The 26560-nt window shown below is 54.1% G+C and overlaps 10 protein-coding genes and 2 non-coding genes across 12 annotated transcripts; 5 read left to right on the forward strand and 7 right to left on the reverse strand.

Annotated features, from left to right (window-relative positions):
• The first annotated feature begins 275 nt into the window (after positions 1-275).
• LY79DRAFT_649652 (uncharacterized protein) lies at positions 276-3668 on the forward strand. Its single transcript, XM_060562524.1, has 3 exons — positions 276-490; positions 635-1265; positions 1320-3668. Exons 1-3 carry the CDS (start codon positions 371-373, stop codon positions 3257-3259), a joined length of 2691 nt encoding a protein of 896 aa, XP_060414373.1. The 5' UTR covers positions 276-370; the 3' UTR covers positions 3260-3668.
• Positions 3602-3691, forward strand: LY79DRAFT_t121. Its single transcript has one exon. It is a non-coding gene; the product is annotated as a tRNA-Phe (tRNA).
• An 875-nt stretch (positions 3692-4566) lies between these two features.
• Positions 4567-5376, forward strand: LY79DRAFT_669623 (short chain dehydrogenase; the record flags this gene model as incomplete). The annotated part of the gene is made up of 1 exon (XM_060563671.1): positions 4567-5376. The coding sequence occupies one exon, from the start codon at positions 4567-4569 to the stop codon at positions 5374-5376; it is 810 nt and encodes a 269-aa protein (XP_060414374.1).
• A 321-nt stretch (positions 5377-5697) lies between these two features.
• On the reverse strand, positions 5698-6207 carry LY79DRAFT_553541 (uncharacterized protein). Its single transcript, XM_060557781.1, has one exon. The coding sequence runs from the start codon at positions 6189-6191 to the stop codon at positions 5751-5753; it is 441 nt and encodes a 146-aa protein (XP_060414375.1). The 5' UTR covers positions 6192-6207; the 3' UTR covers positions 5698-5750.
• A 2883-nt stretch (positions 6208-9090) lies between these two features.
• Positions 9091-9180, reverse strand: LY79DRAFT_t122. Its single transcript has one exon. It is a non-coding gene; the product is annotated as a tRNA-Phe (tRNA).
• A 678-nt stretch (positions 9181-9858) lies between these two features.
• LY79DRAFT_195792 (uncharacterized protein) lies at positions 9859-11989 on the reverse strand. The gene is made up of 3 exons (XM_060551418.1): positions 11867-11989; positions 10014-11817; positions 9859-9961 (listed from the first exon to the last, which is right to left on the reverse strand). Exons 1-2 carry the CDS (start codon positions 11908-11910, stop codon positions 10020-10022), a joined length of 1842 nt encoding a protein of 613 aa, XP_060414376.1. The 5' UTR covers positions 11911-11989; the 3' UTR covers positions 9859-9961; positions 10014-10019.
• Positions 11990-15287: 3298 nt separating this feature from the next.
• Positions 15288-17851, reverse strand: LY79DRAFT_553552 (calcineurin-like phosphoesterase). Its single transcript, XM_060557782.1, has one exon. It carries the CDS (start codon positions 17526-17528, stop codon positions 15630-15632), a length of 1899 nt encoding a protein of 632 aa, XP_060414377.1. The 5' UTR covers positions 17529-17851; the 3' UTR covers positions 15288-15629.
• Positions 17852-17988: 137 nt separating this feature from the next.
• On the forward strand, positions 17989-18739 carry LY79DRAFT_553557 (uncharacterized protein). Its single transcript, XM_060557783.1, has 2 exons — positions 17989-18165; positions 18330-18739. Exons 1-2 carry the CDS (start codon positions 18070-18072, stop codon positions 18447-18449), a joined length of 216 nt encoding a protein of 71 aa, XP_060414378.1. The 5' UTR covers positions 17989-18069; the 3' UTR covers positions 18450-18739.
• Positions 18740-20863: 2124 nt separating this feature from the next.
• Positions 20864-21873, reverse strand: LY79DRAFT_195876 (uncharacterized protein). The gene is made up of 2 exons (XM_060551419.1): positions 21869-21873; positions 20864-21621 (listed from the first exon to the last, which is right to left on the reverse strand). Exon 2 carries the CDS (start codon positions 21455-21457, stop codon positions 20987-20989), a length of 471 nt encoding a protein of 156 aa, XP_060414379.1. The 5' UTR covers positions 21458-21621; positions 21869-21873; the 3' UTR covers positions 20864-20986.
• Positions 21874-23374: 1501 nt separating this feature from the next.
• On the reverse strand, positions 23375-23722 carry LY79DRAFT_669628 (uncharacterized protein; the record flags this gene model as incomplete). Its single annotated transcript, XM_060563672.1, has 3 exons — positions 23375-23518; positions 23576-23635; positions 23696-23722. 3 exons carry the CDS (start codon positions 23720-23722, stop codon positions 23375-23377), a joined length of 231 nt encoding a protein of 76 aa, XP_060414380.1.
• A 41-nt stretch (positions 23723-23763) lies between these two features.
• Positions 23764-24458, reverse strand: LY79DRAFT_553580 (uncharacterized protein). The gene has a single exon (XM_060557784.1). It carries the CDS (start codon positions 24185-24187, stop codon positions 23966-23968), a length of 222 nt encoding a protein of 73 aa, XP_060414381.1. The 5' UTR covers positions 24188-24458; the 3' UTR covers positions 23764-23965.
• A 1432-nt stretch (positions 24459-25890) lies between these two features.
• On the forward strand, positions 25891-26327 carry LY79DRAFT_515009 (cytochrome c oxidase assembly protein COX16; the record flags this gene model as incomplete). The annotated part of the gene is made up of 2 exons (XM_060554674.1): positions 25891-26157; positions 26241-26327. 2 exons carry the CDS (start codon positions 25891-25893, stop codon positions 26325-26327), a joined length of 354 nt encoding a protein of 117 aa, XP_060414382.1.
• Between the last annotated feature and the right edge of the window lie 233 nt (positions 26328-26560).

Below are 26560 nucleotides of genomic sequence, written 5' to 3' on the forward strand. Positions count from 1 at the left end.
CTTACTCCAGGGGTCGGCCTCCAATGACACAAGTCCCTGCTTGGCAAGATCCAATGTCCACCTGGGCGCCAGTCGTTCTCGTGCTTTGCTTTCTCCGCCGGGATGCAGCACTTCTAGGCAGAAGCAATCCATCGTCTGCGACCATGTGATAGGTATTTGTGTTATTTCTCGACATCCATCCTGCTCCCCGAAGGCTGCTATTCCCAACATTAGCAGTGGCGAACCGTTCAATCAGTGCTAGCTTTCCCTTACTCATGCTGCCCCCCCCCCCCCCCCCGTTCGATGATTGATGGAGATGGTCGGCTCTGGTACTCGACTGCTGAGTTCGGACGCTGCCCCTGCTTCATACTTGGCTCGCAGCTAAACCAGTATGATGGGACGCCAACGCAGCCGCAGTGATGTTGCCTCAACGTCGCACAAGATCGACCGGTTCAGCGATGCTCTGCGTAAGATCTCGACCATTGGTTCCACTAAAGGTGACACGCTTTTGGTAAGAGCTTCGTTACCCGTATTTCCATCTAATCTTATCCCAGTCCTTCTTCCTCTTCACCTCTTATTCTCAAGCCTACCTACTGCGATGGCGCCGGCGACGGGCCGCTCGATCTGGCACGCCATGCTTACGATCCGAGAATAGAAGCCTGGCGACGATTTTGAGTTCGCAGAGTCGCCCGATCGGGCCTCGTCTCGCAACTCTAGCTCCGTATTCGCCTTCAACGACTCGGAGATTAACCTTCGGCAAATCCAACAGTCAACACAACGGGTCCGCTCAACGCTTTCTAACAAGGACGCCGATGCTGCTTTCAAGGATTATTCCAAGGTCAAAGATCACGCGACGTTATGTCATTCATTATTGCGCATCTCAACATACACACCGCTAGAAAATGGGCAGACCAACACGCTTAGCACAGAAGGCAGAGGGATATCGCGGGGATCTTCCCTCGACGTACCTTACAGTCCAGCGACCATGGATACTCGATCTTCGCCTAGTGGGAAGAGCCTTTCAGAAGTAACAACAGGGCAAAGTTACGGGCAACATACCGGTCCAACTCGCGAAAACTGTCTATCGGCCGTCCGTGACTGGAAACAGTGTATCGAATCATTGCTACAAGCCCTCGAGCTCACGCTCTCTGAAACCTACAAGAGCTACGAACCAGATGCCACGCCGAGCATGGTGAAGTCCCTGTTTCAGGACAGAGACTTCCATGCGGCTGCTATCCAACAGATGAGAAAGACCAGCATCGACAAGACTTTCTCAGCAAGCCCTGGTTTCTTCCCACGATACATCATACGGCTCAGGAACTAGAACCGTGTCAAACAAGACCTCGTTGCCATCACTCGCATCCTGCAGCTAGGGGAGTCAGGCGTCTCTGATGAAAGGCCTGTGAACGAGCACAATGTGTCGCCCCGAGGCGATGCCATTCTCGAGTTTGCGAATCGTGGAGCCGAGTCCATGCCAGTTCTGAGATTCCGGGTGTCTTCATTCCTACTCGCAGAAACCTCGCCTATATTTGAGAGAATTTTCACCGAGCATGCCCAAGCGGAGATTCATGACGACGAAGACATGACTGATAAGCTGGCACCCCCTCCAGCGCCGTTCATCTGCGACGACGGGACCGAGGCGAGATTGTATCGCATGCCGCAGCTCGAGCACGACTCAGAACAGGCTCTCACCATTCTTCTCCACGCGGCGCATATGCACAACGACAAAGTTCCGCGGGAAACATCTTTCAAGCAATTCGTTGCCATCGCCGAGGTGTGTCTACGGTATCGGTGCACCTCACCCTTAGAGCTGGTTGTCGAGCACCGATGGTTGCCTCAATGGATCCACAAAGGTAGTGAAGACATGCCTGGAGGAATGCTCCTCATCAGCTACACCTTTGGGCTTCGGCAATTGTTCATGCGCATTTCGAAGACTGCCGTTCTCAACCTTATCGATGAGGAAGAACTACAGAGCTTGCCGTGGCCGCAAAAGATCAAAGACAAGATTTGGTATTTGAGGGTAGCCAAAATGGCTCAAGTGCATGCGTGTTGTGTGAATATGATACAGGAATATCTACGACGCCCGCCGTCCAAAGCCGTTAAGCAAGGCGACGCACCAAACCTGTCGAATGGACTCAGCCTACCGCAGGTTAGAACCCGTTCTCCTAGCCCGGGATCGTCTGCGCATACATCGACTCCCATCGATCCGTTGGTGTTCAGTCGCAGTCCCAGGTGTCCTAAAGGAAGCCATTGGTGCGATGCAACGAACCTCGGCTGGCTCATGCTCGTCTACGGGGAGTTGCAGCTTCTGTCTACAATCATCAAACCATTTGTGCTCGGTACTCTGGATAATCTCCAACAGACGCCTCGTAGGAGTCTAGCTCAGCTCGTTGACCTGCTCCGGACGATCGCCAGTCCTCCGCAGGTACTGCATAAAGGCGGGATTTGCGATCCGACACCGCAGTTCCGCGCGGCAATCAACGACATCTATAATAGCGTCTCGGGTTTGACATTGCACGACATCAGCAGACGCCCTCATGGTTGGGCTCTGTCTCGGCATCGGTCAAGGCAGCCGCAGGCCGTTCTGCAAGGACGACCCAAACACCCCGACAAGGTACAGGACGCGAAAGACTTTTTGACAGAAGAATTACGATTGAGAATACTACGCAGTATCGACAGCGTAGACGACCTATGCGCCGCAGCGATGGTTAACCGAGGCTTTTATCAGACGTTCCAGGAGAACGAGCTTCTTCTCATGCGAAGGTTTATAAAAGCTCATCGACGGATGACTTTGGCGAAACTGACTTCTCTCGCTGGGGTTTCTCTGAGTGGAGATAAAGTGCCAAAGGAGAAGGCGGATGCGCTTAAGGCGAAAGCGGAAGCCATGCGAGATGCCGAGGAGAGTTTTAACATTCCCGAGGAAGATGACGATGTTGAAGGCTCGGGGATGCCAGCGGTACAAGGTGCCTCTCTGTTAGAAGCGCCCTTGTTGGTACGCTCTTACGAAGGCGCGCCCGGTTCTGACACTCCATCGCCACCAGTTTTGAGCGACGAAGAAGCGCAGCGGATCCTCTGGCCGGCATCATCTCTTTCGCCACAAGACCGGTCTCCACATACCTCAGTGGCCAAGATCACGACGAAGTCAGGTATTATGCGAGAAAAGTTCCGTACCAGCGACCCTGCCTTTGTGGAGGAGAAGATGCTGTCGGGCAACGAGAATAAACAATTGAGGGAGGAGAGGGACAGGAGGATTGGACTTGTGCGGGATGATGATGAATGAAGCGCGAAGGGAGCTTGGTGGTAGTAATCGTGGGTGCTCTTGGATTTTACGGCATTGAGCGAGGCGTTTCGGGCGGGCTTTGAGATATTGCGTGTTCATGACTCTTTCTAGACTTGGACATCTGCGTCAACAAACCTGGTTCGGCCAACATTTTGGTGGGTATCATCGGAAACGTGGCCGACTGTATGTGTAGGTCGCAACCATGGATGGCTCTTTTCGTTGTGTTCGGATCATAGTAAGGGACTTGCATGGTGTGTGAATGGATTCCCAACTCGTTGATGTGGAGCTCCACCGCAAGGCATCTTAGGCATTTTAGTTGGCCTTTTGCACATGAAGATTGTGGCGGACATAGCTCAGTTGGGAGAGCGTCAGACTGAAGTCAACTTCAATCACTTAATCTGAAGGTCGTGTGTTCAATCCACACTGGCCGCATCTTCTCTTTTGCATTTTTCTCGGTCTGTTCAAGCCATCTTCTAATAGTTCAGGAATGGTTCCTATCAGTCTGGGATCCTCCTCACTTCTTCTGTTCTTAAAAGAAAATGCCTGACTAACTTAGAAGAAGATCCAAGTAAGCACCTATGTTTTTATTAACCTGTAAACAAGTTAATAAGGATTAATAATGATTAACAACCTCGGTATCATCGAGGCTGGTGTCCTATGCGCCAAGGCTTCAACCAAACCTTTACTCCATAGTGCGGCGGCAATTGATACCATGCATTTCCATTATTGGTACCGTAGCCGCTACAGATGCCACCACGTCCAGAGTTAGTGGCCAGGGGGGGTAGTATTCAGATTAGGGTTCGCGTGGGGTAAGTTTGCGTCTGGAGTATTTGCTGAATTAAAGACGAACGAACCCAGTGCATCGGGGAATGGATGGGTCACCGTATTCGCATCACTCTGCATGCCACCTAGACCATGTTGGCTCGCCAGTATCTCCAGAATACATAGATGGGACTTTCAACGGCTCTCCAGCGGCGAGATCTCCACGAGCACGTCAACAGCGGCGAAGAAGCGCCCAATCGAGAATGCGCATTCCCCGCAGGATGCGCCCCGCAATCGCCCCTCCTGTCGAAGATGCAGAGCTCTATATAAACTTGTTCGGAGTCCTCTCATGATCTGTCTCACATGAAGTGAATTTTGTTTGATCCCTTGTTGTGATCTCCACGAATCCGACACCATTTTGCCGATATCGCCGACACCACTCTGAGCTTACCAACACGTGGCAAACGTTGAAGGTCTCATACCGCATCATCATCTAGATTGCCACTGAACGCGGACCTCACGCAACACACAGCTCCTTGCTTACAATGCCCACCACGCTTCCCGGCACAACGGTCATCGTGACCGGCTCCGGCGGCGGCCTTGGCAAATCCATCGCCGAGGCGTACCTCGCCACCGGCGCCAACGTTGTCATCGCCGACATCAACGAGGCCCGCGTTTCGGCCGTCGCCTCGGAGCACCGCGACACCTACGCCGGCCGCCTACACACGGCCGTCGTCGACGTCACCTCGGAGACCTCGGTCGAGGCCCTCGTCAAGGGCACCGTCGACCGCTTCGGCCGCCTCGACGTCATCGTCAACAACGCCGGCGTCATGGACCGGTTCGACCCGATCGGCGACTGCGCCAAGGACACCTGGGACCGCGTGCTTGCCGTCAACCTCACGGGGCCCTTCCTCATGAGCAAACACGCCGTCAACCAGTTCCTCGCGCAGGGCGGGGCGAGCGCCAGCGGCGGGCCGGCCGGGCTCATCATCAACATCGGCTCGAATGCGAGCTACCGCGGCTTGGCCTCGGGCGTGGCGTACACGGCGTCCAAGCACGGCGTCATGGCCGTCACCAAGAACACGGCCGGCTTCTACGGCGACAAGGGCATCTACTCGGTGGCGCTGCTGCTCGGCGGCATGGACACGACAAACATCATGGACGCCTTCGCCAGCGGCATCAACCAGGCCGGCATGGCCAAGGTCACGGCTGGCATGCCCGAGTACAAGCGCGGCGAGACGGGACTGGACCCGGCCGCCGTGGCCAAGTACTGCGTGTTCCTGACCGACAAGGACATTGCGTCGTCGTCCAACGGGAGCTGCATCGTGCTGAACAAGAATTGGCCGTTTGCGTAGTCTGGGCATGGGTCTGCTTGTGGCGTTGCAAGGTGGAGGGAAAGTGCTTGGATGGGTAGGCGGTTATTCCAAACGATAGAGAAACAATACGTAATAAAAAGAAAAAATTCCAGTGGAAGAATAATAGACACGAGATAGAACCTCGTGACGAACATTACAACTATTGTACCAACGTATGCGCCAATCGCTTCCTATTGTCCTCAAACCGTTCTTTCCAGGGTAGTAGTGGCCTTGCTCTCGTGGCAGGCAAGCAGATGCGGCCATTCAGTTCCCAGAGCCCTTGTTTCCGCAACGCCGGGATTGGGAAACACTAAACTCATACTTTATTTTCTATTCACTGCGAATTATCAAGATTCTTCTTGTAGTCGGCGAGGTCAGGAACGGTTGTAGGCTGGATGGTCAGATGGAACCGGAACACCGCCCAGAACCGTCACCGCCCACCCCGCGAGAACTCGGCACACGTACCTGCCGACACTCCACAGCCGACCCGGGGCCTCGGCCTCGGACCCTCCATCTGCGTCTCTTTCTGTTTGCTCATCGTGCTGGCCTTGCCGCTGTTCTGGCAATCGAGTGTCTTGCCGAGGTGTGTCGACAGCACGGGTGAGCCTGGAGGGACCGAAGTGGCAATCGACGCAGCGCATGACCTTGTAGTCGAGGTGGATCAGCTTGGTGCCCTCAGAGCAGTAGGGCACGGCGTGCTCGAAGGGGCTAGGGCGGACCCAGATGCGCTTCTCGCACCAGCCGGTCTTGTCTTGGGAGGACATGATGCGGCTGCAGTTGCAGCAGACGTGGCGGTGCCGATAGACGTAGCACATGTTTTCTATCCAGGCTAGGGTTCAGGGGAGTCTGTTGGGTTAGTAAAGTAGCACAAGCCAAGAAGAGTGAGCCCGGCGTAAGTGGATTTCGAGTTTGCTTGAGCTAATCTGGCTTGATGAAGAGGGGGGGACTCGGCACTGCTATTAAGTAGGGACTCTTCTTTTTTGCAAACAATGGCAACGTCGAAGAAATGAATTTGTCAATCCGGCACAGTGAATAGCTACTTTGACTCTTCGTGTTGAGTTGTCCAGGAATAGTGGTGGTGGCATCGACAACGACGACTACAGCGACGACAACGACTGGCACCGTACCTCACCAGCGCAACAAAGAGCAGGAGAGCAAACCCAAACGCATGCTCGTTATTGCTTCCGAGATTCATCCGAGGCTTCACAATACAAGAATCTTGGCCACTCTGGGTGAATATACTGATGTTGGGTTCTGACATTTTTGCTTCAATTTGGTATTGGTATATATCCTCACTCGACTATTAAAAATCGGACTAGTCGCAGGAGGCGGTAGGCTCCGTCTCAACCCGGTCTCGTCAGACCCGGCCCTTCAGCAGACAACACACATCAACGCGAATTTCTCCCCATTCACTGACCGCACTGGCCCTCGACAACCGCAACGTTGCCGTTGACATCGCACTGGCCGTCCGCCTGGCAGGCTCCGGCTCCAGTCCCGTCGGTGCAAGCCAGGCCCACGAATTCGGCTGCTGCGTTTGCGTCACCCCCTTGGCCTCCGTCGTTGTTGCCATTGTTATCATTGTTATCGTTGTTGTTGTTATCGTTGTTTCCATCGTTGTTATTGTTGTTACCATTGTTGTTATCGTTGTTACCGTTGTTGTTATCGTTGTTTCCATCGTTGTTGTTCTGGTTTCCTTGGTTTCCCTGATTGCCCTGGTTGTCCTGATTGCCCTGGTTTCCTTGGTTTCCCTGATTGCCCTGGTTGCCCTGGTTGCCCTGATTGCCCTGGTTGTCCTGATTGCCCTGATTGCCCTGGTTGTCCTGATTGCCCTGGTTGCCCTGGTTGTCCTGATTGCCCTGGTTGCCCTGGTTGCCCTGGTTGCCCTGGTTGCCCTGGTTGCCCTGGTTGTCCTGATTGTCCTGATTGTCCTGATTGCCCTGGTTTTCCTGGTTTCCTTGGTTACCTTGGTTTTCCTGATTTCCTTGGTTACCTTGGTTTCCTTGGTTTCCTTGGTTTCCTTGGTTTCCTTGGTTTCCTTGGTTTCCTTGGTTTCCTTGGTTTCCTTGGTTTTCCTGATTTCCTTGGTTTTCCTGGTTTCCTTGAGCGTTCTGGTCGCCCTGCTTGTTTCCATCGTTCTGTCCGCCGCCGCCGCCGAAGGCGGTTACAGCTCCGCCGGGCCGAGGGGCTGGTGCTGTGAGGAAAGGAACAAGTTAGTATTGAAGATTACTCAACTGCCAGCAAGATGAGTTGGTGACGGCGTTGTCAAAAATGTTACAGAGCGAACGGACCTGTCACAGCATTGCCTGTGAGGAGGCCGATGGCAAGGAGGGTGATGGTTGTGTAGCGCATTTTGATGTATAGATGTCGATGCCCTGCTAGTTGGAAAAGAGGGACTTCACGAAACTCGAATGAAGGATATGTGTATATTACGAAAGCAAGAGCTTCAAGGAGCCGAAGAGTGCACAGCACTTGAAAGAAGGATCACAAACAAGAAAGAAGTAGAACAGAGAGAGGCTGGAAATGGAGATGTGATTGGAGATGTGCCAGAAAGCAGTCTGGCTCCCTCGAGAACGCTGGCGTCCTTATACCCGTGTCTCTAGCTCTTGCTAACACAACATGCCCTTAGGTAACAGCCACTTGGAGGACAGAGTCGCAATCTGCCATGCCCGAGTCGAAGTATCAGACGGCTGGGCGTTCGGCGTCCGCCTTGGCCCATATCACGACAGGCATTTTGCAACAATTACGGTTTAGACGATTTTCCATCATCTGGATACTGCCAACATGTCTTGGGTGAGTCACTCTACGGGATGATCCAGTCTGAATCGGATGATAGGCGAAAAGACAACTGGATCCGATCCTTGGCAGTCGACACTGGCGAATCCTATGCTGCCGCCAGCCAGGATCCCCTACCCCGGGCAAGGCGCTTCTACACAATAAGCTTCAATTCATGTCTATTTCTCTGGGGCCGCGGATGGGCTCGCAGTTGGCTGGGTCAGTCAGGGGTGGGCAGCGTCAACCTGCGGCGGGAGACGTTTTGGGAACCCTGCTACCGCCTCTCGGCCTCTCGCGTAGACCTCTCGGCGGACTCGCAGGTTGACGCGCAGCCCCGGGGAGAGCGAAACGTGGCGTTGAGTCACGGATGCGTAGATCTCCTGACGCGTATTCCGCTCCCCTGGGGCCGTCCCCGCATTTCCGCTGCTGTTTCGGCCGGTGTTGTGACTGCCGAGCCGCCTTGTGCGTACTACTAAGCGATCTACGTCTATGCAATGCGAGAGCTGCTATGAATGATGCTTTTTCCATACTGGAGGCTTTGTAGATCGCTTCCTTTTTTTTCAATTTCTCTGACGAGCCAAGGTGTTGCAAAGGGGGGATCACGAGAACAGCAACGAAGAGATTCATTATGCTCAGGTTTGACTGTAGTGATGTGTGTGTGTGTGAGTTGCTCCCGCCTTTAAGGGTTGTAGTGGACATCGTATGACGATCTACTGTTCCTTGACCAACGAGTTGGTTGTAGATAAGTGCTGGATCGAGATGGCTAGAAAGCGAGATCTCCAATTAGTGGGCAGATGGTTAGTTATGACTTGGACAGCATAGTGAGGAATAGTGTGCAATGCTCGTTCGTCTTCATAAGTCTAGAATTCCATGATGAACAAGAAAAAGAAAGGAGAAAAAACCATCGTATAGAAGAATTATAAAGAAACACAAAAGAGAAGATGCGGCCAGTGTGGATTGAACACACGACCTTCAGATTAAGTGATTGAAGTTGACTTCAGTCTGACGCTCTCCCAACTGAGCTATGTCCGCCACGATCTTCAGACGGATGCGGTGAAATGGTAACTCATATCGTGGACAGTGGAGAGGGCACCAACCCTATGTCCGGGGCTGTGTGGGGTCGGCGTCTCGGTCGTATTCCACCTTCGAAGATGGGGGACCGGCACTCGGAACTCTGCCATGTGGACGAGCGATGACATTTCCCACCCTTGGACCTATTTTTAGAAAGTCTGAACCGTTCTTGCAGATCTCGAGGAATCATGCAAATAGCGTCAGTCTCCATCCCTTGTGCAACCCCAGTATCAATCTCCAGCGGGGCGTGCTACTTACGGGAGGTATTGTTCAAAGGCCTATGTCATCTTGGCTCCCATCTCCTCGTCTTGTCAGGAAACCCGCCGTAAACCCAAGGATCGCATCACAGTTTGTAGTTTGCATTCTTTTGGGAAAGAAAGAGCGCGAAGCATTCATTGTAACTGTCGTCAGTGGTTTCCAACCAACAAAGAAAAAGACCCAAATTGACAGGCGAGGAAGGACCAGAATAGTCCGCGCTTGCCTCACGATTCGAAAGAATGCAGAATGCCGTAGCCCTACTATGTTGACCATAAAATGGTTGATTACATTATCATGGGATAACTATGGACCGGACTCCAATGAATTATCCGTCCTGCCCTGCCGCCTATTCGCCATTCTCATTTTCCTACCCGACATAAAAACAACTCGAAAACCCCAATGCAAACGTGGTATGGTATGTTCTCGCCCTCCAGATCCCAAATCCCCGGTCCCCGATCCCCGATCCTGCACGCCCCAAGGTATCCTACAAACACACTCCACATCCGTTGTTAGACAATCCTAATAATCTTCCGGGCCCGCACCTAGATGAATCCCACGCGGAATTCATCAGCAATCCCTGTTGGCGCCCTCAATCCAAAGTCCGGCCGTCGGGCATCGAAACCTCCTTCACGCACAGGGCTCATTTGAGCTTCAGACCTCTCACTTGGTGTATGCGGCCGGTGGCCTGTGCCGAACGTCGGGCTTGCCAGAGGGCTCGGCAGCGGCCAGTTCGGATCCGTCGAAGGCTCCGGGATCAAGCCCTTGGGAGTCGACGGCTGGGGCGATTGCATACGAGGAGAGACCGTGTCAAAGCTGCCGTGCTGGATATCACGGTCGTCCGAGGCCGGTGGTCGGGGCTGTGGGCTGGGCGCCTTGCGTTGGAGTTCGACAGGTGGCGGAGGCCGACGCCGGTTTGAAGGCGTGATGCCGTAGCTGCGTTCGCCTTCACCTGGCGCCACCCTTCTCGACACGGGCGGAGGGCCGAGATATCCTTTCGGCAGGTAAGGGCGGTCGTCGCGAGTGCGGCCCTCATAGTCTCTCCTATCCCGGCCATTCGGGCCTGACCGTTCTTGGTAATCTAGGTTAAGACGATCACGTGCATCGGAGTCCACTCTCCCTCTCGGCTCAAGTTTCGGTTTCTCCCACAGATCCAAGCCCGTTGGTTGTCTGACACTGAACGCATCATCAGGAGCCTGAGCGGCGAATCGCAATGGCCCTTCGTACGGGATCTGCTGTGGCCTCGGGGGCGGAGGTCCAGCATCCCGGGGCACCTGAGGCAGGCTCTTCATTTCCGGAGGTCCAGCATCCCGGGGCACCTGAGGCAGGCTCTTCATTTCCGGAGGACGCGGCCGCCGAGCGCTTTTCGGCGGCGGGCTCACTGGGGCCGTAGGACTTTGTTCCTCTCTCATACCGAGACTGAGCGCCGTCGGGTCTTCGTCGATATCCATCGAAAAGCTTTGCTTTCGAGGCGTGATGATGGTAAGTGTGTCTCGTTTTGCTGCAACATTCTGGATGATGGGCCTGGGGTAGAACTGCTGTTCTTCGTCACTGCAGCGTCCTGCCGATGCGGTCGGAGACGGAAGTGCGGCTGGTCTGGGCTGATGTACCTCATGGACAGTGCTTACGGCCGTCTTTGGTTTGAAATCAGTCTTCAATCGCGGAAGGGAGCCGTTGACGGACAGAGGAGGAGAAGGATACGCCTTGGAGGGCGAGAGCGGAGCGGGTGTCAACTTGTCATCTTTCGATGTTTCTGACGGGTTCAAGTTGAACTCGAATTGGCCCAACGGGCTCCGGGGTGCGTTGGCGACGGTCGGGGTGGGAAGGGGGGACAGGCTGGTCGTGGAGTGATAGCCACTCGGCGCGGCACTTGGAGCCGGGCTGAGGGTGCCCTCACTTCTCGAACCAGCATTGTCACGAGCGAAGTGAACGTCGAGAGGATTGACCCAAACCTTCCGACTGATGGAGGTAGGGGTCCCTGCTCTACTTCCTGGTCCACTGACACCGGTGATGATCGGTGGACTCGCAATGTTCTGCAGACTTGTGACGGAGCTGTTATTCCACCGCATGTTTAGGTTAGCCTCGGATCCGACAGGCCTAATACCCTTGCCGCCGCCTGGCGCACCAAGATCGACCAGCGAGGATGAGCCACCATTCAGATATGGCGCTTTCGGCTGACGAAAGCTGGCGATGAAGCTCCTGTTAGACGTGGCAGTGCCGGGACGGGACCCATTGACGGGGACGGGGCGATCAAGATCCTTTCCAAAGAACTGGCCTTGACCGAGGAGGTTCTGGTCAATCTTCTTCCATTGAGGCTTTTGCTCGACGGCCTTCTCAGCTTTCCTATGAAGCGTTAGTTCTGCAGTCGAGACCCCAGAGACGGTCCACGCACTTCTTCTTATCAGCACCGAGCTTCAATCCAAAAAAAGACACCATGGTCGCGCCGAGACGGTATCAAGAGCTGCATCGGTCAGCTTTCACGGTATCGCGAAACGGAGTGTAGGGATTGGTGAGGGGCATACAGAACGAATGAAGGGCATAAAAATGTTGTGAGCTGTGCACAGAGTATGGGGCCCAGTGCCGGGAAACGGACAATCAGGTCAAGAATCGAACTATTTTCGGCTGGAGGAAATGAAGAAGCAAACAAACGGGGGTTTTGCTTGAAAAATGAGCGTTCGGAGCAGGCAGCGGCTCCGAGATCGAGCAGCCGGGAAGCGTGGAGTGCGACCGAGGAGGAGCAAACGTGGCTGCGAGAAGTGGAAGAGCGGTAGTGGTTATTGCCAACGGGCCATGTCGCGACTTGTCCTGGGCGACGGTGATTTGAGATGTGGAGGGTGCGCTGAGTGATGGACAAGGGGTGACGATCCTTATTCGCGGACCCCAAGACAGTTGACGTGTCGCAGGTACAGGAGCGCACAGAGAAGGCACAGCAGCAGCAGCAACGATGTCCCAAACAGGGTGCTCAGCAGATGACAAGCTGCGCAGGTCGGCAGACAGGGCAGAACTGTGGTGGAGCTGATACTGGGACGAGACAAGGTTGAGCAAAAGGTCGGACTTTGGGGGCAAAAAAGCAACGAGTATTGAACCCGCTCTCTGCCGGCAAGGGGCGACTGTCTGTGATAAAGAGCGACGAGACGAGACTGATGTTAATCCCTTTGGAGACAGACAGACTTGAAGAGGCAGCGGCCAGCAAGGAGTCGAGAAAGCGAGAGACAGCAGAAGAAGATCGTGAACACCCAGCATGAACGAGGGCGAAGGGCAGACAAAAGTCAATGGGAGGTCGGCCTGTGAGGGGGAGGTCGTTCGGGGTAGGCCGAACTATTGCGACGTCGTTCCTGCAGCCAAAGAGGAGTGGGCCACAAGCGAGTGTGGTGTGGAGATGAAGAACAGGCCTTGTCCCAGGCACGTTTTCCCCCTTGGGATTGGTGTTTGATGAGACGACAGCCCGGTGAGAGCAAGAGGCGCGCAACAGCACGACACCATAACACGTCTCGCCTCTGCCCCATCGCCGGGACTTGGGGGCAGCGTGGGCGAAGCCTGCGTGCAATCTAAGACTTTACCCCCTTGGGCCTCCACGCGCCCGCACGTCAGCAGCACAAAGTGGGGGATGACGGACCACCGATTTGAGGGGAGGGGGCAGAAAATTCGAACCCTTCTTCTGCAGCAATAAGGAGGTTCAAGTTATCAACGCCGTCAGGCCTGACGAAAAAAGTCGGGATGGCATGGCTTGCCTGCCCGTCTACCCGTTTGTCTACCCTCCCGCCCTTGCGCTGCAAAGGGAGATGCGGGTGGTGCAGACGAGGACACCTGGACAAATGGCACGCAGCAGAGCTTTACGTTACGAATTACCTACGCCCCCTTGGCTATAGCACCGTTGGTGTCAACGACACGGGATAATTAAAGGACGAATCGCGATAGGAACGTCCCCGGATAATAGCGTCTGAACGGGATGTCAAGGATCAAGGGTGTTCATGTGCGATCAAGCCTGCCCGGGGCTCGTCTCTTATTTCAGGCGAATGTGCCGTGGTGTTAGGGAGCATGACATTTTCATTTGACCGCGTGCGTGCGTGCGCGCGTGCGTCGGATGTGTCATTAACAGCCTGCAGCATCTATAGCAATTTGCAGCCCATGCAGCAAGCACATGTTGCATGACACCACCGAGCCCGGGTCAACCGAAGGACACATTATTAGGTAGTATTCTTCCTCGAAGTACAGATAGTGTAATGCATACACTACTATTTACACATTCAATTTTAGTACAAACGGGGTGGGGGAATAAGCAAGGGGGAGACAGGCTGCATATTAGCGACCGAAGGGCCGATCGGATGGAAACAAAAAAAGAAGACAGAAGGCCAAACGAAGGTACGTACCGTCCAAAGGAGAAAAGGAAAAGGGGGGGGGGTTTCGTTTCCCCTGGCTAAACCCGCCAAAGTCTCTCTTCTTGCATCATATGCTACGGTATCCCTAACCTTACTTGTACACTACCATAATTAGCTCGCAGAGCTTCTCCGTGCCCCTGCTGCTCCTCCGTCCCAGCAATGAGACGAAGCCCTTCCGGCATCAAACTTTGGTCGTTGCCCGGCAATCCATCGCGACCTATTGACGAAACAAACTGGGATGATGGAGGTGGGGGCCGGGTCGATGGATGCAGGCCTTCATCCTTTCGTCGCAGGTGGAGCGGTTTGGACTTGACGTCAAGAAATAAAAAGAAAGAAGGGGAAAAAGTTCCGATGTTCGATTAAGATCTACAGTTAAGAGCCTTTTTGTCGCCATTCGTATTGTTTGATCACCCGCACAGGGCCCTCCCCCCCGTTGCACACACACCTTATGCTCCAGCAAGAATGGGACTACCACTAAGAACCAAGGACGAAAAGAAGAAGGACGAAAAAGAAGAGGGGTAGAAGGGGATCTAAAACGAAAGCACACAAGGATTACAAAACCTTGTGCCTTGAGATCGCGCATACTTCGTACGTGAGAAGGTGGGGGAGCATTCCTGAGCAAGCTTCCAGAGCAAATTGTCAAATCTGGATGGATAGTGATTGACTCGCGGGCGGGAGGACCTACAACACCCGCTCCCTCCGCACCGCGTGGCGGGCACACGCAGGGCTGTAGGTATTCAGCATTTCCCATCCCTTGGAAACCTTCCTCCTCCCTTTCGGACCCGTGGCCCCGTCCACGATATTGATATTAGGTATGGGCAAAAGCCTCTCTCGTCCGAGTCTCACAACCCTTCATCAGCCGACGGCGCCGTCTGTCAATAGCGTCCCACGCCGCCGATGTGTCACTGTTAAAAAAAAATGAAATGAAAAAACAAAAGCACCGTCCGCGCCGCAGCCCACGGCTAGACCGTCGCACGCGCTCGGGCGTCTTATTCTCACATCAGAAGGGGGTTGGGGGTTCTCACAGGGGGGAGGGCTGCCTCTCTCTCTGTGTGTGTGCCGGAACGGCTACCCGGAAGGAAGCCAGTCAGCCAGCCGCTTTCTCCTTGGGACCGTAGCCCCCCCCCCCCGGCATATGTCCGGTTCATCTCGCGGCTTCTGCCATCGTTTGCGCCCATCTGCCGCGGGCGGGGCAGGGGATCCAAGAAAGGGCAAAAAGGAGGACGTTGAGGAAGGGGACCAAAGTAGTGCCGTTGGGAGAAGGCGGCCGGGCAACATCTGTTCACGGCGAGTGATGCCGCCATATGAGCTCGAACCGGACTCTCAGGGTGAGTGACAGTGACAAGTCCGTCTACGATAAGCCTAGCGCGGGAGGTGCGTTGATGACAGCGGATCTAGGCTTGGCACCGCTGCGACCTGCAACCTGAGAGAGATGATAATGTGATATGATGTATATTGTAAAGTCTTGTTTGCAGTCTACTTTGCTTGGTTTCTGACCCTCATGCGACCGAAACCCGCACCCGCACCTCCCTGTCGACAGTTCCCAGCCCAAGTACGTATGTTGCCCGGTTAAAGGTGCCTAGAACAGATGGCGTGCGTGGCTTGATGAAAAGCACTCTTAAAAGGAAAAAAAGAAAAGAGAAAACGAGGGGCCTAGATCGATCCGAAACAAATACTCCTACCTAAAGAGCCCATGTACCCTGGGCAGAACCCCAATTCATCAGCCAAGCATCAATATGAGCCCGTACAAGACAATCCTGTCGTTGTCCAGCCCGTTCAGCAGTCTCCCTTCCAGTTCTCCTTGATCCACTCGCCCATTTTGTACGTAAGCGTGTCATCCGACCACGTCAACACATCCTCCTCGCTGTAGTCGCCGCCGCTGAACTTGAGGGCGACAAGCACCCACTGCAGGATGAAGTCGATGAAGACGACATCCACCTTTTCGGGCTCGCCCTCCTTGGGGAAGCCAATCTCCGTCTGCACGCAGTTGGGCACCTCGTAGAACTGGATGGGCACGTGCTCCGTGTCGTCGCCGTCAGCGCCGATGTCGTCCTTGGTGGTGTACCCGCCGATGAGGTCCGGCTTCTTGGACTTGTCGTCGTCACCAGACAGCGGATGCTGATCAGTCTCCTGGCGCAGCTCGAGCCGGCGGGGCTCGCCCTCCTGCTCCGTCTTCAACATGAACATGTCGTCTTTGGGGAACAACATCTCGGGTATATTCATGAAACGGGTATCGTGCGTCGCCTCAAAGATCTTGCCGGCCTTGTTCAGGAGCTCGATGACGCGCTTGGCCACGCCGTACGGAACGTCGGGGATGTACTTGAAGGTGCTGGTAAAGGGCGACACGATGTAGGTGCTGTCCTTTGTGAATGCTCCCTTGAAGATGTCGAAGCGTATGCCGCCCGTGTTGACAATGGCCAGGCGCGGGACGTCTTTTCTGTCCTTCTTGTGGATGACGTCTGGGAGCACCTGCGTTTCGAGCCATGTGAAGATGCTGTCGTCGCTCGGATACGGGGCGCGGTTGACCCACAGGTCCTTGGGCGCGCAGCCGTACTTGTAATCGAGGTCGAGCGCCTTGCGGGCCTTCTCGATCATCTTGGTAACGTTCTTGCCGTACTCAGTTGGGAAGGTCGTCTCGTTGAGACCGGTGTGATGGTAGAGGCCGAAGAGGTTGTTGTCAATGTACTTCCTCGTGAAGGAGGCGGATGGCGCAATCTCTGCCGAGACCTCGTCGGTGGCGGACGCGGACTTGGCCCTCTTGATGTTGTCAATCGACATCCACCCGATGGTCTCGCCATACCTCCCACTGGCGAGGGCAAAAGCGTCTTTGTCGAATTTGAGGGCGTCACGGACGTGGGCGTGGCCGCCGAAGAAGGCAATGGGCGCAAACCAGTTGCCCTTGCGGATGGCGGTGAAGATGGCCTTGAACTCGGGCATGCGCAGGCCAACGTGGCCGATGACGACGAACAAATCGGGCTTCTCCTCCTCCAGCATCTTCTTGAACCAATCCGACTTGATGGTATCCTCGACCGGCTGAACGACAGTGTTGTTGGCGTTTCCCGTGAAATCGAAGAGGAAGCCGAGAGCGACGATTTCGAGCCCTTGGTTCTTGGTCTTGAACTTGCGGTACCGCTGGGCCTGGGGCACGCGGTCGCCCGTCTTGGGGTCAATGTAGTCGAGGTTGCTGGCAATATAGTTTTCGCGGAAATTGGGCACTGTGATGTCGTGCTCGCGCTGGGCGGCGTCGGCCTGGTAGAGTTCGTGGTTGCCGGTGCAGAGGATGTCGACAGCCTGCTCGCGGAAGATATCGTAGGTGAAGAGGCCCTTGGGGCTCGAGCTATCATAGAGGCCATTGCCCTCGACACGGTCACCCGTGTCGATGACGAGGAGGTCGGCGCCGCGCTCGTCGGCCTTCCGCCGCATGTGCTCAGCGAATGAGACGTAGTCGCCCCAGTCGGCCGAGTACTGCGGCTCGAGAAGGTGGCCGCCAAGCCAGCCGTGTGTATCGGTCGTGTGGAGGAAGTTGAGCTGGCCCCAAGTCAGGTCGCGCATCGGGGCCGGTACCGGGGAGGCGGCGCCAGGCTGAGAGGCGGATGTGAGGGGCAGGCAGAGCGCTGCTGCGGCGATGAGGGAGGAAGGTCGGAGCATTGCTGTTGATGGTCGGTGTTTCGCCATGGTTGTGGTTTGTTTCTGCGATGTTTGGTGATGATAAGGACGGGAAGCAAGGGGAAGAGAAGAAGAAAAGAAGGCTAATGCTTGGGCAGCTCTCAACCTCTGGGGGAGAGGATCGAGGATATGCCTGGTGGGCTGTGTGTTGGCGAGTCACGGTCCCGGGTGCCTGAGATAGAGCTTCAGGGAGCTCTGCCCGAAGGATGCCCCGGACAACCAACCCGCTACGTCAGTGACGATCCCTCAAGGTATCCGTTAGAGAGGTACCGCTTATGTGCACTGCCTTATGAGTAAAATCGAGTTCCCGCTTAGCAGACACGTATTCTGAGGTGTCTGAAACGGTGATGGCGCAAGCTGCAGTACGGGTCCACGTGCCCGGAATGATCCCCGGTGCTTGGGCCATCCAGCAGGTACCCGTCGGCTAAAGTTGGGGCGATGTCCGGATGAGCCGCATTGTCAAGGAAACGTACCTCTGTTCTCCCACGAAGATCGTCCATGGTTTCGGGGGTATTAAAAAAGCAGATATTATCCCTACACAAGTCGAGGGATGGGACCAGCGACGTCGAAAAGTCGATCCCTTCCGTTTGTCGCACATACCTCGATATGGCTCAGTACTTTGTTCGGTCTGACAGCTCGAATGACGGTAACTATCTTCTGCAGCAACATGTCGCCCCAGCTTGACTTGATGAGAACAATGGCCTCGCTTTGATTCTGTATCTTGATTAAATTATGCACATTGACCCATCTCTTCTGGCTTTAGGTGCTACCTGATGCAGAGCAGTTAAGCTGACCACATCATCCCTCCAGACGCCTTCAAATGGGCACTTCGTCCGTAAGATCTACACTGCATTAAATCCCCCAAATGCCATATGGACACAAAATAAACACTCGCTGGTGAACACTTCTATAAGAAATATCCGTATCTAGTCCAGCCCTGAATCACCATTAGGTACTTTTCGTTGCATTACCCATGAAAATGTCTTACTGCTGAAACTGACTTCTTATTGCAAATAGTTTTGCAAATTATTGACAGAGCTAGAAGAAAAGTGTACCACAGCTTTCATTTAAAGATATATATATGTATATATAAAACTCCCAATGGTAGAATCCTTTGAGTCGCAACAAGCTAGTTCTAAAGCCTACTAAGGCCTCGTAGAGTCCCATAGGTGTACAACAATGGCTATATATAGTCGTAAATACTCGGAAGTCATCACGGTATAAGCATTTTGTTGCGATGTTGACCATCGCGGATAAATATCGGAGTTATCGGGTTAACCCCGATGACTCATCGCCGGCGAATCCTCGGATATTCGGCCATAGATTCTCCGAGGATTCGTGGGCAATTGGTTGGTTATTCAACCAGCCAACCCACGATAATTATCCTTCTTTTCTTTACGCATAATAGAGAACCACAGTTACCCCCATTATTCGTCAATTGCCACCGATACGTACGGTTAACCGTATCAACCTATCCCTTGGTGTTACCAACACATTTAAAAAAAAAAAAAAAAACCATGGAGCTGTCTATTTTATAGGCCGAGTCTGATTTTAACCATCGATGGCAAGAGTGCCTTTTGGGATAAAAGTCATTTAACCTGATGTTGGTCTACCTGCAATTGCCTCATACAACCATCTCGTCGTGTCGCCATCGTTCCAAGGGCTACAAAACTGCCGAAAAAATCTTGCCGTAGCATCACAATGCTATCACCTTAACCAACCAAGACAGAGGATCGAGCGTGCAGTGTACTTCAGTCGACATGAGTTCCTCCTCGTCTGAACCAATCGTTTCGGCGGACGAATGGACCGATGCCGATTTTGAAGGCTGGAAGGACACGCTGCGGCAGTGACTGGACGGTGTTAGATCCGTCGGCGATACTGGGACCTTCGCACGATAAACCGCGTATCCCAACCCCGGGTTGAATACCAAGGGGCATCGCGCCTTTCCGCTTCCAATGATGCCCGAACATGCGGAATTGATCAAGGGATCATGCCAGCAGGGCCCATTTGCAGCCTTGAGTTGACGAACATCACGTTGAAGCCTCACAAACTGCTCCTTTATGAGAAGGGATCCTTATCTAAACGCCACAAGGATACTGAAAAGGAACGTGGCATGATTGGCAGGCTTCTTGTCTGCCTGCCGTCCGAATAGATGGGCGTAGACGTCAACTTGAGTTTTGGCCCCAAGGAACGTAGTTACTCGACCGCCCCGACGTCGAGATTCGACGTGGCGGCGTTGGCGTGGTACTCTGACATCTCACACGAGGTGAAGTAGCTGGAGGCGGGCCACCGCCTGGCTTTAACATACAATGTTGCCCGGAACGATTCTAACAAGCAGTCTGCAGGTTTGTTTAGGCAGCAAGCCCAACATATCGAAAAAGAAATTCAACTGAGTGGCAGGCGTGTTCTAACGTAGAAACGCTCATTCAAACCCTGATCACAAGTGTTCCGAAGCGAGCTTGTCAATTCACAACATGAACGGCCGCGACAGGGCTGTTCGTGGGCTTTACACCAAGTGGCCTCCGAGTGTGGCGTCTACCTCATCTTTGCGCACCTGACACACAGTGACATATCGATCCTGGGCGACGACTACGACGGATACACGGAGGATGAAATAACAGCTCTCTACTCACCTGATGGCAAGACGATTCGCCAATATATGATGAAATCCTAGACTGGGAAAAGCCCTTGGAAGCCAACCCCGATAGCGAGGACGAGGAAGAGTTCACTGAAACTTACGGGAGTGAAAGCACCTCACGATATCATCATACAGTATGTGCTCACATGTTTCTATGACCAGCTTTCTGACTCAGAATGCGTTCAAACTTCAAAAACATCAAATCTCACCATATCTTGATTGTAGGTTGCATTTCTCGTCAAGAAGAACAGCGTCCTCCGCTAGGTGGACCTAGCCAACATACAACTCGTCCGAAGATTTGCACCCGCAAATATGGTCCGGATGGTCGATGATATGGAACACCTCTTTTTTTTTTTTTTTCAAAAGCATGGGAGAAAAGCATGAAAACAAGACTTGGCCGATATCAGGTACGTATACTCTTCTCTCCTATCTTCTATCAACCCATTAAATGGGGCCTGAACAGTTTCGTAACTGACCGCGGGCCTGATTTCTACAGTTTGATACTGGCACTAGCCTCTCGTGGCAGTCTCGCACTTTTCTATGGTATTCTTCATTCGGTGTTTGTCAAGAAGTACCAGGTCTAATCCCTTATTGGAAAAAAGTTGTTTGAGTACGGGCGTTATTGTGGTTTCGAGAAACTGCGGCTTGAGGGGGCAGACCTCCTTTCTGAGCTACTGAAGCCAGCTAGGAGTGGCCCACCTCAGGTTCTAGTCGCCATTCGAGAACCACCAATCCCGCCTCGCCGCCATCCTCGGGGCCTCTCAAGCATTCTATGGCCATCGTTGACCATTGTCTAACCCTGGGTCTTGCCGAAAAGGGGGAAGATTTGCTAGAAGCATGCTGCAAAAAAGAGGAGTAGAATCCTAAGAAGGTTTGCGGAGATGTTATACCGCAGCTTCTCAATCCTAACATTAATATACTGAAGGAGTACGCCGTGCCGCCCACTCAATGATTTAAGAACCTGTTTGATATCATCTTGCGCGAGGGACTGCACACTAACGTCCACCTCGAAAACCAGCTTCGGTGTTACGGCGGCAGCTATGCTTACGGCCGGGAGCAATACTTCAAAACCAACATTGAGTAAACGCCAGGAGAACATACTCTGGCGGTGGAGAAGACAGGACGAGAGTTTGCGGATGCGCTGGTGTCGTGGCAGCAAAGCGTCCGGGCTCTCGACTCTCGACTCGTGCCACTTCGGACCGGGGGGTGGCCGAGATGCTGGGCGGTGAAGCCTACAGAGAGCTCGTCGTAATCGAGAACCTGCTGGGACAACTTGCAGATTCCAAAGGCCTGGTGCCATCTGGAATGAAGCGCGGTCTGGACGAAGCCGCTGCCGCAGAGCGGCACGGCGCTAAGAAGGTTCTCCTGTGGGCGGCGGGCTGTGAAGGAAGGTGTAAGGTTTCGCACACAAGCAAAGATTGGTATACTATGGGGGGCGCGCGGTGACTGTAGAGTATTCGTTTTCTACAGAGTCGGTATTATTAGTATACAATGCAATACGAAACGGCGAGCGGAGACCCTAAACCTGAGACGCTGAGTGTATAGTACGCTGTAGACGAATGACAGAAGACCGGGTTGCTGGATATCGAGAACGGACCGAGGATGTCAACGTGTGTACAATGTATGTATGTGTGTGAACATATGCTCAGCCACGTGGCAGTACTACGGGCGTTTGATTGAGATGGGACGGTGGTTAACAGGGGACTAATACTTCACATACCAGCCAGTCGTCCAGGAAAGGTCCCGACCCAGGATCTGCGCGCTTGCGTATGCACTCAAGTGCTGAGTCGAGGGGGGTAGTTCATGGTCGTCTGCGTCATTTCAGTCGTACCCTTTATTACCTAGTGTTCAACTCGTCCATCTGGCTTCCACGGTAGGTACTACACATGATCGGTCGACAGGGTGTCGGGGTTTTCGTAACGGCCACTTTTGGCGGTGACGCTGCTGATGGGAATGGCATGAGAAACCCAGTGACCACCGAGCCCGGCTTAAGCAGGATATTTTTTGCCTTGCATGATCGGAAGGCCCGCCATGTTTTGGTACGATGAACCGCCAGGGTCGCAAGATCCGCCCTCGCTAGGTAATCACTCTTTTTGCTCACAATGATTAGCCTCTGTCGGAGTGTTCCCTATGCCCCCCCCGGTGAATAGAGCTTCAGTTCCACATGGTCTTCATCCGAAGTCCGGAAGACCCAGAGAGATTTCGAACATCTAGAGTGCGATGGCCTGGGGCTCAGGAGCCCCAGGTCGACCGTGGCGTGATCGTCTCAACTCGCTACCCGGCGGCAATCTCTGATATCTGCCTCGGTAAAGGCGATCGATAGCTTGTCCGGGGCCCGTTTTGACGGAGGGATTTCTGAAAGCGAGGTAAGTATCAGCGCGTCGTGTGAAAGGTCCGAGAGGGGGCACTGTTCGTTGATTTGCTGCCGTTTCTGAAACAAACCCTCTTATAAAGCCCATCTGTCATCGTTTGAACTCTGGGCCCAGAATCAGACAATGTGCCGCGGAGGCCCACCCGCCCCAGAGTTCTTACTGTGTACTTTGACTCGGGCTTCCGAACTCTGCTTCGCGCCGCATAGAGAGGCATTTTCTGTCCAGTGGACGGGACTGGTGGGCTAACGGGCCGGTTGCTCGAGGTGGCATGTTGCCCAGATACAAGCCAATTGGATTGAGCTGGTCATGTTTGATGCCGCCCTGCTTCGTAACACGTCGTCTCCTTATCGGCGTCCCAGTCCTCTGGGCTTGGAAACACGGGCATTGGCGGTTCATGCAGTCTAGAGACGAAAATTTACGATGCATGAGGTGCGTTAGCATCTCTGCTTTCGAGCCGAGGAGGGAACGAGGGCGGGAATGAATGTAGCAGCACTATTTCACCACCACCACCTCTTGGACCGGCATATAGTGATGGCATGTGTATTAGTTGGTTTGGTCTGACGTTATCTAGTTGTTTTGAATGATAGGCATATGGCGGTCGGCCTGACTCCGATGTGTCTCCTAAACGAAAGAACAATGCTTGAACCTGGGTCCGATTTGTCGATTTTCTTTTTTGAGCGCCTTGTGTATCACAAACACCCCCCGCCGCCACAGCCGCCGCCCCCCTCCAGTCGGTGGTTGTACTCTGTTGCCCGGTCCGCGTCGATTGCTCGTTTCCCTCAATCGCTCTAACATGTGTTTATCCTCTGGCCACTGTGGCCTTGTGTATCATGGGTTTCGTGTTCCTAGTTCTTCACTCTCGAATCCCGGATCGGCCGGCTGTTCCGCTCGGCCCGGCGATCGCCAAGGGTGGATCGGGGCGTAGTCGATCCCCATCGCTCGGCTTCCGAGAGGAGACCCTCCTTGATGGACGCTCCTCTTTTTGATGCCTGCGAAGACGGAATGTTAGATGACAATGGATGCATTCACGGCTGGAGAGCGCCTACCGCGCAGAGATGGCATCTGTCGCCGAAGCGGGAGACGGTGTTGTGGCAGTGGATCGAGCCCTGTTGTGATGATCGCGTGAGCTACAGGCCGGACAAAGGTGCATGATAAGGGAGGCATACGTAGTAGTTTGAGCAGTAATAACCCATTGTGATAGGTGAGGTGTAGGTGGGTTGGATTCAAACCAAGAGAGATTTCAGCCAGAGGTAGAAATGGTCAAGGCGGGACAAGCAGGCGGAGTTGGTCTTGAGCTTGGGAGGGATGATGGACCAGCCTGGAAGGGGGGGGGATGGATGGAAATGAGTAGATGGTTTTTGATGTTCGCAGAATGTCAAAGAATGCCAAGTCGGTACGAAGACTTGGAATGAAAGACGGCAGGACTGGGGAGAAACTTATACCATGGCCCTTCGTCTCAACGCCACGGCCGCCCAGACGCCGAGACTGGAGAAGGATCCATTAATAAACACGCTCTTGGATAGTCCGGCAAGTTTCTTTGCAGCAGCAGCAGCAGTAGCAGGCGACTGCCACTTGGCTTGCTTTGCGTAGTCCGCCTCAACGAAACGAAACAAGCCTCGGAAGCCGTGACACCTGTCCAGGTCTACCCCTTTCAGCATCTCCCTAGTCGGCTTGTTGCCCGATAAGAAACCAGGCCCAAGCCTAAAAGGCCCATCCGATGAGATGGTCTTCACTGTGCCCCGCAAGGCAGAGACGGGGAATAGAACCCGGTCGGCACTTGTCAGTGTGGGAAGCTCTGCAAGCTTGCCATTGGAGTCCCATGTGTCGCACAAGGTACCGGTAGATGGATGCTACACAGTGCTTGGGATTGGGCCCAAGTTTCTCAAGCGTGTGTGAGTGGTCAATGCTTATCCAGCACGGTTGCCAGCTTCCCGGGAGACGGAAACCCATCAAGCCCCTTGCCCTTCCTCCTACTCCCCCTGCCGGCCCCTTTATTGCTATTGTGTGCCACTGGCGCTTAACCGGTGCAGATGGGCTTCAGTCTGAGCGAGCTCGCTGTAACGGGCAGCGACTCGGTCTCGCACGGCATCACAATGGCGGATGGAGGGGATGAGGAAACATTTATCACGGGCGTAACGTGCCATCGCTTGGGAGGCTTTGCGGGGAACATGGCTGAGGGAAGCTAAGTGGGAATTGGGGACGAAGGGCATCTGTTCAGCGTGTCGGGTTTCAGATGAGAACGAAAAAGCAGCACAAAGTACGGACGGAGTGGCTGTGAAGTGTGTACGTGTGCGTCTGTCTCTCTCTTTCCCTCCCTCCCTCCCTCTTTCCCTCTCTTTGAGGGGCGGTCCCGTCCTCACGTACGCAAATTGAAGGCCGTATGCTATTTGCGGTAACTGTCTGTTGGCGAACCCGCGGAAGAGAGAGGCCAGCTTGAAGGCGATGGAGAACCGGGGACCCTCTCCTCTGCGACGATTAATGCGGGATGAGCCATGGTCGAGACCATTCGCCAAGGTCCCACCGAGGCTGTTGAGCTGTCGAATCAAAGCAAAATGGCGACGAGCTCCCTCACTGATTGGCAAGTCGTGATTCGATGGTCTCGTGTGTTTAGGCTGGACAGAGCGATGGAGAAACGAGACAACATACTCTCGCGGGCCGGGAGGGAGTCCCGGATAGGAGGATGGCTAAGTACACTAAGCCCGTTGTAAGAGAAACGCGCCTTACCTCACTTCGCAGTACGTGTGGACCGACGCGGGCCGCCACTACGCCCCAGGGCGGCGGCCGAGGCCACGAAGTTCAGGTGAGGGGACACAAGGCGTCGCATAAGAAAGAGTGCATTGATGAATGTTGATAAGACACAGTGAGTAAGTAGATAGGCATTAGGAGGGAGGGGAGGCTTCTGCTGTGCTTACATAATGCAGATCGGTCTACGTGGTGACTCTTGGCAGACTAAGCACGCACTGTGTGGGGTCGCATGAGCGCGGAAGCTACCTGGTCAGGATACGTACCGCTTCCAAGGTGAGGTGAGGTGGTGGGGTGGTCTCTATTAGGCCCAAGCTCAAAGTTTCCTAAACTACGACCAGACCCGGAGAAACTGTCAGCGCGCTCTTAGGCTTTTCTGCATCATCCATCCATCTCCTAAGATCAGAGATCAGACCACTCACTCACTCGGTGCTTCACAGCTGCCACAGACAACCGAGGTCAGGCCATTGACGAACCCCACAAGATCCACCGACGAGAAAGGCACCGCGTCTGACCGTCGACAAGTCCGATTGCCACACAAGATCACGGCGCGACAGCCGACCGGCCTCCGGGATCGCTTGACCTCGTTGCTACCAACTGCTGACAGAAGCCGCCTGCCATGGCTGTCTTCAGCAACAAGAAGTTTCCGTCCAAGGCGGACACCAATACCTTCGCCGCCAAGTACCGGGCTCAAATGGCCAAGCGGCCGTTCCTGATGTTCGGCCTGCCCTTTGTCGCCGTCATGATAGCAGGCTCCTTCGTCTTGACCCCGGCCACGGCCATCCGCTACGAGAAGCATGATAGACGGGTGCGCCAGGTGACCAAGGACGAAGAGCTGAACCTCCGTCGGTCGGCACGCAAGGTTGACATGAAGGAGGAATACTACGTGAGTGATTTGAAGCCGCGCCTTACAGCAGCTTTGCAATACGAGGGACGGTGGCAGAAGCGATACTGACAGACCTACATCAGCGACTTGCGGCCAAGGACATCGACAACTGGGAGCAGAAGCGCGTCCAGCGACTCAAGGGCGAACACGACGGCATTATCGGCGAGTAGAGGCCACTGCATTTGCGCCTTGCATCTCGATCGAGTAATCCATGACGACCTTTAGTGTTCCGTCTTGGAGCTGTTTGGTGCACGGCGGGCGAGCATCGAGATGGGATAAAGGAACGCGTATGTGGTTGTTATTCTTCCACCGCAGTCGCGCTTGTTATGACTGCCACCCATCCCAAGACTCTCGGCTGACGCGGACGCGAACGCGACCGCGGCAAGCGGCTCGTTGGGGCAGG

This window comes from Colletotrichum navitas, assembly GCF_030913465.1.
Source record: "Colletotrichum navitas strain CBS 125086 chromosome Unknown LY79scaffold_28, whole genome shotgun sequence".
Lineage (NCBI taxonomy): Eukaryota > Fungi > Ascomycota > Sordariomycetes > Glomerellales > Glomerellaceae > Colletotrichum > Colletotrichum navitas.